This window comes from Marmota marmota, unplaced genomic scaffold (genome assembly GCF_001458135.2).
Source record: "Marmota marmota marmota unplaced genomic scaffold, marMar, whole genome shotgun sequence".
Lineage (NCBI taxonomy): Eukaryota > Metazoa > Chordata > Mammalia > Rodentia > Sciuridae > Marmota > Marmota marmota.
In genome coordinates, this window is record NW_026000016.1 from 24,107,643 (window position 1) to 24,120,311 (window position 12,669).

At 35.4% G+C, this 12,669-nt stretch overlaps 1 protein-coding gene across 8 annotated transcripts in view; it reads left to right on the forward strand.

Annotated features, from left to right (window-relative positions):
- Nvl (nuclear VCP like) overlaps window positions 1-12,669 on the forward strand; it is a 122,866-nt gene that overhangs the window by 45,537 nt on the left and 64,660 nt on the right. For all 8 annotated transcript variants that reach the window (XR_007349767.1, XR_007349766.1, XR_007349765.1 and 5 more), the window contains 4 exons: window positions 2,227-2,476; window positions 3,819-4,037; window positions 5,302-5,406; window positions 11,320-11,382. Coding sequence is in view for 3 of the 8 variants with exons in the window: in XM_048809311.1 (XP_048665268.1) it covers window positions 2,227-2,476; window positions 3,819-4,037; window positions 5,302-5,406; window positions 11,320-11,382 (637 nt within the window). In the remaining 5 variants the exon portion in view is untranslated. The remainder of the gene's footprint in view (window positions 1-2,226; window positions 2,477-3,818; window positions 4,038-5,301; window positions 5,407-11,319; window positions 11,383-12,669) is intronic.

Consider the following 12,669-nt stretch of genomic DNA (forward strand, 5'->3'; position numbering starts at 1 on the left):
TAAGTCCCATTTGTTGATTCTAGTTATTAACTCTTGTGCTATGGGTGTCCTATTGAGGAATTTGGAGCCCGACCCCACAGTATGTAGATCGTAGCCAACTTTTTCTTCTATCAGACGGCGTGTCTCTGATTTGATATCAAGCTCCTTGATCCATTTTGAATTAACTTTTGTGCATGGCGAGAGAAAGGGATTCAGTTTCATTTTGTAGCATATGGATTTCCAGTTTTCCCAGCACCATATGTTGAAGATGCTATCCTTCCTCCATTGCATGCTTTTAGCCCCTTTATCAAATATAAGATAGCTTTAATATTGTGCATTGGTTTCTGTGTCCTCTATTCTGTACCATTGGTCTACCAGTCTGTTTTGGTGCCAATACCATGCTGTTTTTGTTACTATTACTCTGTAGTATAGTTTAAGGTCTGGTATAGTGATGTTACCTGCTTCACTCTTCTTGACGTACATTTTCTGTAGTATTTCCAGAATAGACTAGGGGAAGTAAAGGCTATAGATTATCTGTGGAGTTTATGCTTCTTTCCTTGTTCTTGTCTCTTTAGATTATAACTAAGAAAGGATGCTATTTATATTGTTAGCCATTTTTTTATATCATGTAAAATTTTCTTAGTACTCCTATCCAATAGCAAATTGGGTTTATGTCTTTTGGAAATAGGTATATAATGGAATCTTTTTGGTTCCCGTCTTTTAGAGTATCTAAGTAAATTATTTTTCATTTGTCAGTAATGTTTTTCTGCTTCTATTCTGTTTATTTGCATGATCCCAAATAATTTTTCATAATTTCTTCTGTATTAGCTTAACATTTGAAAATAATAGTCTCCCATACAAGTTTCAAAATTTTTCATTACATTTACTTATCCCACTTAATATATAACATCACAGTGTATAATTAATAATTAACATTGGACAATGTTAATCAACCATTCTTCTAAGTATTTTGCATGTATGCATTTATAACAATAATCTTATGAGAAAGTGCTATGATTAGTGCATATTTAACAAATGAGAAAATCAAGGCACAGAGGCAAAAAGTGACCCAGGTTATAAAGAGTGACAGAACTGGTATCAAGTTCATGCAGTTGGCTTTAGATCTGTCATCCTGAGTGTCTTTACTGGTTTTAAATTCTTATCTAGTATGTCTTATCAGAAGTTTTAAGATATTCCTTTAATAATAATTATCTAGGAGTCCAGATATTATTTGACACATACCATCTTGCCACTTGGGTTGAACAAAAATTTTAACACATGAATACAAGAAATGAACAGTTGATAAAGGTAAAATTGGAAAAGTAACTGTTTTAATGTAAAATTGGATGTTAAAGTATATGTTAAGATAACTTTTAAAGGGGCTGGGATTGTGGCTCAGCGGTAGAGCGCTCGCCTAGCATGGGTGGGACCTGGGTTCAATCCTCAGCACCACATAAAAATAAAGGCATTGTGTTATGTCCATCTACACCTAAAAAAATAAATATTAAAAAAAAAAAAAGATAACTTTTAGGGGCTGGGGTTGTGTTTCAGAGGTAGAGTGCTTGCCTGGCACACGTGAGGCTCTGGTTCGATCCTCAGCACCACATAAAGTAAAATGAAGACATTATTTCCACCTATAACTTAAAAAAAAAAGATAACTTTTAGTTGTAATATATATATCATTTTATAGTTTGGGGTTGTGGCTTAGTGGTAGAGAGCTTGCCTAGTACATGTGAGGCCCTGGGTTAGATCCTCAGCACCACATATAAATAAATAAAATAAAGGTATTGTTTTCATCTACAACTAAAAAAAATAATTTAAAAAAAGAGATAACTTTTATTGATAAATAGAAGTAATGTTTTATTGGAGTGTGTGGAGGCTTTTATATCTGATATCTGGTAGATGCCCATTTAGTCTACTCTATAAGTATCCCCAGAAGTTATTTATCTTATTCCCTCTGTTATACTGTAAAATTCTAAAAGAAAAATATTCTAAAAGTCTTTGTATTCCTCACAACACTTAGGATAGTTCTTAGCAAGTAGATATTACCATAATTCTTTCTGGAATAATATCAGACATGTAGTAGTGATTTAGCATTTGTTAAATGAAGGAATTACTTGATATTACTACTTGTTATGATACTGTTTACCGAATTTAACATGATAAAGGACTTCAAATAAATACATTTGATTACTTTTTTTTCTGTTAGGTTATGAATCTGAAATTTGTTCTTTGTCCTTTCTATAGGATACTTCAAACTTTGTGCCGAAAACTAAGACTTCCTGAGACTTTTAACTTTTGTCACTTAGCACACTTAACGCCAGGCTTTGTTGGTGCTGATCTGATGGCACTCTGCCGAGAGGCAGCTATGTGTGCAGTCAACAGGGTCTTGATGAAGCTACATGAACAGCAGAAGAAAGATCCTGAGATTGAATGTTTGTCATCTGAAGGAGGCCAAGAAGAAAGATTGGGAACTGAACCCATATCTGAAACTCAGGTACTTATAAATGTTTGTGTTATATTAAATTCAAGTACGTGTTAGTATAGATGAGATTTAGTTCTTTGCAGAAAAAGTTTGCCAGCTTATGTTAGGACATTGACATATATTTCCTAGTTAACTTTTCGGTAGGTGAACTAATGATAGTTTTCTGACATAACCAAATCCTTGTTTCTAGCTGCTCTCAGCTCTGGAGACCAATTTTGTGAATATGAGAGGAATATTTATCAGTCCAAGATCAGTGTTACACTTTTGAGTAAAATCTTAGTGTAATATATATATCATTTTTATACTTTGCACAGATGACTTCTAGATATAATTTGATCTATATAATCTTGTGAAGAAAATATTATTTTCCTCATTTTATCATCCAAGACACTAAGCTTAATATGTTATGAGTTGCCCCAGGCTACATAGCCTCTGCTTTATAAAGCAGAGACTTAAATCCAGGCCTTTCCTATTTAAATCATTTGTTTTTTCCCTTGCATATTTGAAATTAACATTGTTTTTGTTAAAAATCACAACAAGTTCATTTTTTTTATAATATTGCATGTTAGGATTTTTTATCTCAAAGTTAGAATTTTTTTTTTTTTTTTTTTGTACCCTGGATTGAACTCACGAGTGAACCACATCTCCAGCTCTTTTTTGTTTATTTGTTTGTTTGTTTTGAGACAGGGTCTCTCTAAGTTGCTTAAGGCATCATTAAGTTGCTGAGGCTGGCTTCAAATTCATGATCCTCTTGCCTCAGCTTCCTAAGCCACTTGGATTACAGGTGTGCACCACTGCACCCCACTCAAAGTTAGAATTTTAAAAATTGAATTCCCTTGATTTACTCATTTTTTTACATTTATCCTTTCATGTACTTTTCCAAATCAAGAATCCTGCCATTGAAGTTCAAGATTCATAATACTAGGAAAATAGTCTGCTCTATATTTAGTTGATAAAACATCAGGGAACTATATAATGAAATTATACTGTCACCAGAGTAAATAACTTTGCTTTAATTTCATCAAAATTTAGTTGCTTCATGAATATTTATAAATGAAATGGGAAATATCATGATTGGTGAAATGGATATTTGCCAACTGCTTGTGATTGCTATATCTAACCCTAGTATAGTACATGGAAATTATTCTTATATTTGATTATAGTTGATTTACCTTTACTTGATCTGTTTAGGATGTCTTCTGTCAAAGCGAGAAAGTTATTTATGAAGTTCACTGTAACTTACAGAATATTGGAGTAATAATTTTTAAAAGTATAATTTGTAACTTTTTAACAAACTGTGACAAAACCTTATAACATATCCCCTCCACCCCCCACCCCTGTTGTTCCTTTTAAGGATGACTTGCAAAGGCTTCTGGGGTTATTAAGAGACCAAGATCCCCTTTCAAAGGAGCAGATGCAAGGACTGTGCATTGAATTGAATGATTTCATTGTGGCTCTAGCTTCAGTCCAACCCTCTGCCAAAAGAGAAGGCTTTGTCACTGTCCCAAATGTGACATGGGCAGATATTGGTGCCCTAGAAGATATTAGAGAAGAGCTCACGATGGCAATATTGGTAGGTATATCAGCTGCTAAATGCTATTGGTATGTTTGATAAGTTGAGGGACATAAAGCTACATGCATGTTGACCAGGTTGTATGTCTAACGTGACTTGGATTATATGTTCTCTTTCTTTTTTTCTACTTTTCCAATGAGTTTTATTATTAGTTAAATTCTGATTCATAGTCCCAGCATAGGGATCACCATGAACACCTTTACCACCTGTAAAGGTAAGAGGATGGGGGCAGTGGGATGGAGCCAGTTCATATTTTCCCAGGAAACAACTTTGTGTCTGGCAGTTATCTCAGGTTGAGACCCCAGGAGGGCAGAGGGACTTGCACAAGTTTTGGTACCACTCATACAGAGATCATGCTATCACTCCCTTATCACGGCAGTAGAAATTCAGGTAGTTCTGCCAGCAGTTCCTGGTGAGGTTCTGTGCGGGGAAGTGGCTGTCACAAGGGGTATTCATTTTCTGAGTATTGGGATTGAACCCAATAGTATTCTATTTGTGAGCTACATCCTCAACCCTTTTTATGAGAGAAATCTTGCTAAGGTGTTGAGACTGACCTCAAACTTATGATCTTCCGGCCTTAGCCTCCTCCGAGTACCTGGGATTACAGGTGTGTACCACTGTGCCTAGGTCAGAAGGGGCATTTACAAACTAGAAGAATATAGATTTCTAACACATTGGTTAAAACAAAAAAAAGTTAGTATTTTGTATAATTTTAAAACAATAATAAAAAGACACATGAACCAATAGCAAAATGAATATACATTTCATAGAAGAGGAAAAAACAGTGACTGGTAACATAAAAAGATGTTCAACTTTATGCGTAAAAAGGCACATTCTTGATGTCTTCTGCCACGGTGCTCTGCCCTTGGCACACTCTAGACGGGCACTCTACCACTAATCTATATCCCCAGCACTTTTTCTTTTTAATTTGAGATAGGATCTCACTAAGTTGCCCAGGCTGGCTTTGAGCTTAAGATCCTTCTGTGTTGGCCTTCTGAGTAGCTATGATTATAGGCGTGAGCCAGTTGAAATATTGTTATCTTTATTTATAAAATGTTCTTAGAATGTAACACTTAAGTGAAAATTTCTCAAGAGTAATAACTTCTGTTTATCATCATGAAACTCATGTTTGAAACAGTTAAGCCAGATACTGCTCTTATCTTCAGGCCTCATAGTCAGTGTTGAAAATACATGTCTGGAGGTGAATTTGAACATATAGTATAAAAGAGAAAGCCATCATGGGTCTCTGCATTACTCTTTCCAGGCACCAGTACGTAACCCAGACCAGTTCAAAGCTCTTGGATTGGTGACTCCAGCAGGAGTCCTTCTTGCTGGTCCTCCTGGCTGTGGGAAAACTCTGCTGGCAAAGGTATGGTATGAATTTAACTTTAAATGTTACCATGAGATAAATCTTTTGCATAATTTCTGTTAGAAATTCATTTTAGCAAAGATGGTAACTTTTCTCAGGGAAGTTTTACAAAAGTTAAATCAATGAAAAATGTTGGGGGCTGGGGATGTGGCTCAAGTGGTAGTGCGCTTGCCTAGCATGCATGAGGCACTAGGTTCGATTCTCAGCACCACATAAAAATAAAGATATTGTGTCCACCTAAAACTAAAAAATAAATAATTAAAAAAAAAGTTACTTGTAACTCAGGTTTGAATTCAGCACCACATAAAAATAAAATAAAGATATTGTGTCCCCCTAAAACTAAAATATAAATATTTAAAAAAAAAAAAAGAAAGAAAAATGTTTAAATCAATTATAACCTCACCAGTTTTCACACATCATTTATCATATTTCTGTGTATAATATTCTAGTATTTTGCAGGGGGATATTGAGTGTACTATATCCTTATCGTTTGTTTTGAGACAGTCTCACCACGTTGTCTAGGCTAGCCTCTAACTTGCAATCGTCCTGTTCAGCCTCCCCAATGGCAGAATTATAGGTGTGTGCCATTGTACCTCATCTATTCTAGCTTTTTAGTAAGTATTTTTACATAACTGTACTTTATAGCCAACTTTGTTTTCTACTATGGTGTAGGTAAGTATTTTACTATAATCCTGTATGTATCTTATAAGTTATTTTTAAAATTTTTATTCATAGAAGGAAATATAAATAAACAAACGGGAAAAGCATTGTTTATAGTTCTTCCACTAATACCTACTACCAACTACTGTTTCCTTTTGGTGTCAGTCCTTCCACATATTTTTTTATACATACATATCTAAATAGTGTATAAAAGATAATATATATTGGTTTTTACAAATAGAAGGTTTTTAGATATGCTTTTCTCATTTAGCAATATTTTCTGAACATCTTCCCATGTCAATATAGTTACACATCAATTTTTTTTTTGGTACCAGGGATTGAATCCAGGGGTGCTTAATCACTGAGCCACATCCCCAGCCCTTTTTAAAATTTTATTTAGAGATAGGGTCTTGCTGAGTTGCTTAGGGCCTCACTAATTTGCTGAGGCTGGCTTTGAATTCGCAATCCTCCTGCCTCACCCACCCAAGCCACTGGGAGTATAGGTATGTGCCACCAAGCCTGTTCTACATTTTTAGTGCTTGGATAATATTCTACCATAAAAGATGTTTTATAATTTATGATAATGATTCTGCATTAGAACACTACCTTATATAATCTTTGCCTACATTTTTGTACCCCAGGCTAATAATTTTATTAGAATGCATTCCTAGGTTGGGGTTGTGGCTCAGAGGCAGAGTGCTCACCCAGCATGTTTGAGGCACTGGGTTCGATCCTCAGCACCACATAAAAATAAAATAAAGATATTGTGTCTACCTATAACTAAAAAATAAATATTTAAGAAAAAATAATGCATTTCTAAATATTTTTCAGTTAAGAAAAATGAATTTTTTTTCTTTTTCCAGGACTGGGAATGGAACCCAGAAGCATTCTACAGTCCTTCTTTTAGTTTTTATTTTGATACAGGGTCTTACTGTGTTGTCCAGGTTGGTCCTCAAGTTTTGATCCTCTTGCCTCAGCCTCCTGAGTAGCTAGGACTACAGGCATGTGCTCCCACACCCAGCAAAATGCACAATTTTTTTTTTTTTTTTTGGTACCAAGGATTTAACCCAGGGACACTTAATCACTGAGCCACATCCCCAGCCCCCTTTTTATATTTTTTTAAAATTTTGAGTCTCACTCTGTCTCAGAGTCTCAGCCTCACTAAATTGCTGAAGCTGACTTTGAACCTGTGATCCTCCTAGCTCAGCTCCCAAGCGCTGGGACTACAGGTATGCACCACTGCACCTGGCTAAAATGCACGTTTTTTTCTTTTTTTGGTATGGGGTTTGAACCCAGGAGTGCTTAACCACTTAGCCACTGAGCCACGAGACAGGGTCTTGCAGAGTTGCCAAGTGCCTTGCTAAGTAGCTGAGACTGGCTTTGAACTCATGATCTTCCTGCCTCAGCCTCCCAAACTGCTAGGATTACAGGTGTGTGCCACCATGCCCAGCTTAGAATGCACGTTTTAAAAGCTTTGTGTGTATGTGTGTTTACAGGGTTTGAATCAAGTTCCTTGGTCAAGCTACACAAGTGCTTTACTACTGAACAGTGTCCCCAGGCCCTTTTCTTAAAAGTTTTGAGACAGGATCTTGATAAATTACCTAGGGTTGCTCTCAACTTGCAGCCCTCCTACAGCCTTCAGAATAGCTGGGATTATAACCATGTGCTGCTTGCCTAGCTGAACTCTATTATCAAGGTACAGACAAATAGTGTAGTCTTCCTAAAAGTTTGTACCAGATCCATATGTCAATAAGGTATGAGTACTCTTTTCCCCATATTCTAAATATGCAACAGTCATGAAAATTGCTTTTAGTATTTGACAATCTGATGTATAAAAGTGATATCGTAGAGTTTTTAAATTGCATTTCAAAAATTATATTTATTGGTTTATTTTTTTTCCTGAATGGTCTATTAATACCATTTACCTATTCTTCTACTGGTATAATTCTTATCATGGCTATGATTCTTCTAGAAGCACTATATTTTAAGATCTGTTGTATTTGTAAATATGTTTTTCAGTTCATTTTTACATTTTTAACTTTATTAGTCATGTTTTGACACATTGGTTTTTCTTGTTTATTTCACTTTTCTTTCTTTCTCTCTCTGTCCCCCCTCCCCCTCTCCCCCTCCCTCTCCTCCTCCCTCTCTCCCTTTCTTCTTTCCTTCCTTCTTTTTTTCCTTCCTTCCTTCCTTTCCAGCACTAAAGATCAAACCTAGGGTCTTGTGCATACTAGCCAAGTACTCCACAACTGATCTGCATCCCCTATTTCATTTTTATTTGGCCAAATTTTTAAAAAAAGATTTATTTTTTAGTTGTAGTTGGACACAATATCTTTACTTATTTATTGTTACATGGTGCTGAATATCGAACCCAGTACCTCACATGTGCTAGGAGAGTGCTCTACCACTGAGCCACAACTCCAGCCCCTGTGTGAGCAAATTTATGTGATTTTTTTTTTTTCTTTCAAGATCACAAACAAGACATAAAAAATAATAACAGTTTTGCTGGGTGCAGTAGTGCATGCCTGTAATCCCAGTGGCTCAGTAGGCTGAGGTAGGAGAATTGCAAATTCAAAGCTAGCCTCAGCAATTTAGCAAGGCCCTAAGCATCTTAGGGATTAATAACATTTTAAGCAAGTACCACAGCAGCTCAATAATTTTTTTGATTCTTTATTATATATCAAATACCCATTGTCCCATGTACAAAACTTGTTTTTACTTATATTACTAAATTTCCTTGCCTAATATTCTCATTACTCTTACAGTATTCCTGTCAGGAGGTAGGGGCAGAGGAGAAAAAAAGAAAACAATTCAGTATTTACATTTTTCACAATTTCAGAATAACAGCTAGAAAGGAAGTCATTCATGTCATGGTTACATCTCTTTAATTAGTCTTGTTCACAGCAAAACTGGAGAGGTGTGTATAATTTGAAAGTCACAGAAAATATCAGAGATCCAAATTTTCCTCTCTTTTCCCTATACCAAATGACCAACAATTTGATACCACTTTGTTTAGTCATATTCTTAATACCTGACTTTACAGAGCAGTGAATTCTACCTAGGATTCCATGGATAGACTCAAAGCTTCAGTTTGTCCATAAGCCCAGTCAGTATGTATGTGTGTTATTTCTGGGAAAGAATGGTTACAACATTCATTAGATTCTCCAAGGAGTGAATAACCATATGCCAGAAAGTCAACGAATAATAGAAAATTTTCTTGAGTGGGAGAGACAAAATGTTACCTATAGTAAAATTTTGGAACCATCTATGAGTCATTACTTGGTAACTTAAGTGTTGAATATAAAATTACGTTGTTGGCTGATCTTGGTTGTTTTGTATAGTCTTAACAATAAAATGATATAATTTTCCAAAGCATCAGCATGTATAAGTAAGTAAATAGCATAAAGTAAAGGCATGCAATTGCTGGAGCCAGCACCCTGGAAATTAATGAGTGATGAAAGGGAAATAGAAAAGAGAATAAATAGTAGGAACCATTTAGTTGTCTGGAGATATATAACATGGAAGCAGAGACCTGCTGACACCATAGTGCAGGATTCATTATGTGCAGAATTCATCATAGTGAAAAACATTTTTGTTCACTATATTTCATTTAGAACAGATTTCCACCAATATCAGGAATTATTTGGGGTTTCAATGGTTTTAACCCAAGTTAGCTGGCATATAGGTGTTGAAAACCTACTATGCATGAGTTGCTAGATGTGTATCCTGTTTTACTTATAGTTTTGAGCAAGAGATAGGAAAGTTATGAAACTGGCAGAAGACAAGAGAAGGATTGAGAGATGTAGATAATCCATGTATTGAACAGCCTTTGTTATAGCAGAGCATTCATGCATGTCATTGGTTCACCAGGAATCTGTTAATCCTGTTCTTTGTCAGAAATTGTTTGAGGTACTAGGGATAAACTAGTTAAGATGACTTTTCTAATGAAATTTGCTGTCTACTTGGAAGAGAATAACAGTAAACAAGTAGAACAATAAAATTTCAGGTTCACTAAGTTATTATGGAGGCTGAGGCTGGCTTTGAACTCAGGATCTTCCTGCCCCAGTCTCGTGAGCTACTGGGATTACAGGCATGCACCATCAAGCCCAGCTCTTTAGCGGAGTACTCTTAACTGCTGTGTAGTAAATAGATTGGAGGAAAGCAAGAATGAAAGAAAACCAGTTAAGGGTTTTCTAATCTGTTCCAGCAAGAAAGGATGGTGGGTGGTCTAGATGAGGGTGGTGATGTAGAGATGTAGAAAATGTATCAGACCCACGTATATTTTAGCATTATAGCTAATAGAACTAACAGATGGTTGGGGTAACATGACAAGCAAGACATGAGACCAGGGGAATACCAAGGGTTTGGCCCCAAAATTATATTTACTGAGATGAGGTATAAGAGTTTGCAGGTGAGTTTTGGAGGAAATTGGGAGAGAAAAAAACAGGATTTCTGTTGTGTAAATGATAGGTTTGAATACTTGTGTGATTGGAGTAGAGATGCTGAATATAGATCTGGAGCTCAGATTTTAGATTCCAGGATCTAGGAATAAAAAAGAACTGTTTCGTGGTCATTTTGAAGTTGCAGTGAGTGATTTATTCTAGTTTTATCTTATTTATTCTTAGATTCTTCTACACATATGTGTTTCTCAGTAAAGACTGATTCTAAGGGTTTTTTTGTTTGTTTGTTTTTGTTTTTGTTTTTAATCATGATACAGGGGATTGAACTCAGGGATGTACCACTCTGCTATGCCCCCCAACTCTTTTATTTTTATTTTGAGATAGGGTCTTGCCAAGTTGCCCAATCTGACAGAGCTTTGTGATGTTACTTTCTCAGTCCCTTGATCATACTGAGGTTTTTCTATATTTTGGTTTGTAGATTCATGGGTGATTGCTTTCATTGCACAAGGCATTTCTTAAGTGCAAAGCTTGAGATCTCACTGACATTCTAAGCTAGGACTCTAAATACTTTTATTTACAGTGTCGTAAAGCATGTTTATACAAACAATATATACATAAATATTTTTGTTATTCCCATTTGATTTGTAGTTGTCTTAGCAATTCTTAGAAAGTTGTAGGCTAACATTTACTTTCTTTGGTTTTCCTTTTGTATTTTTCCTTTTCCCATTTTTCTCTTTTCCTTCTGATGAGAAATAAGCAACTATAAAAAGGAAGAAATACAGTTAAAGCCAAATTATTATTACTCTTTTGAGTATTTGTCTTTTTGGTGATGTCTTTTTGTTTCTTCTTCTAGGCTGTGGCAAATGAGTCTGGACTGAATTTTATATCAGTCAAAGGCCCTGAATTACTAAATATGGTAAGTCATTGGCATTAGCCATTATTTTAATTGGGAAAATTACAGTATGAAACCCCCTCAGATCTTAATCACTGCTATAGGAATGAGGTGATTTAGCTTTGCTCACTACTAGGAGTGTATAAATGCTTTTTTTTAAAATGATTTTTTAAAAAATATCTTTATTTTACTTATTTATTCTTTATGTGGTACTAAAACTCGAACTCAATGCCTTGCATGTGCTAGGTGAGCACCCTACCACTGAGCCACAACCCCAACCCATAAATGCTTCCTTGATTGAATCTGATAACCTCTCTGACCCTGAATCCTCATACCTACAGAGAGAAATAATTTATTACAGTTATTGACATTTTCATGTGTTTACCTAGCACCAAGTATTTGTCATATGCTTCACATTTATCATTCTTGAAAAATCCTGTGAGATGACGTATTCTTTGTTCTGAATAAGGAAACCTCGGAATGCTGATGTATCTTGCCAAAGGGTGGCAGCTAGGAAGGACGATAGTAGAAGTGAGATTTGAACCCAGGTTGTCTGGTTCCTGATATGCTTCCCTATCCTATTCTTGTGTGACTCAAATAAGTTAAGTATTAGTAAATAAAAGTACTTCAGGGGAAAGAAGTCACTAAAGTGACATCTTCTTTCTACATTTAAGCAGTTTATGCCTCAAATTTAAGAGATTTTGAATTTGTTATTTCTAGTCCATTCCTATGTAAGTATAAAACTCTCATTCAATGTTTGTAATATATACAGACAAAGAAGAAATTAATGGTATTTGACTTATAGGCTGCTGCTGCTGCTTTTTTTTAAATAATGATCCTGGGGACTGAACCCAAGTACTCTACCACTGAGCTACACTCATAGCCCTATGAGAACAAGTTCTTTTTTTTCCTCTTACTTTTTTTATTTGTCTTTTTAGTTATACATAACGTAGAGTGTATTTTGACATATCATACATAGATTGGAGTATAACTTCCCATTCTTGTGGTTGTACAAGAACAAGTTCTTATGTCTAACTAAAAACTGAAACCATATACTTATGTATAACTTGTATATTAATTAGTCCAAATATTATTGCTACTTGTGAATTGCTCTATTTCTTTTTTTTTTAGAGAGAGAATTTTAATATTTATTTTTTAGTTTTTTCGGTGGACACAACATCTTTGTTTGTATGTGGTGCTGAGGATCGAACCCGGGCCACACGCATGCCAGGCGAGTGCGCTACTGCTTGAGCCACATCCCCAGCCTTATTTCTTGACCTTTATATTTTGATTTAGTTTTAACATACACTA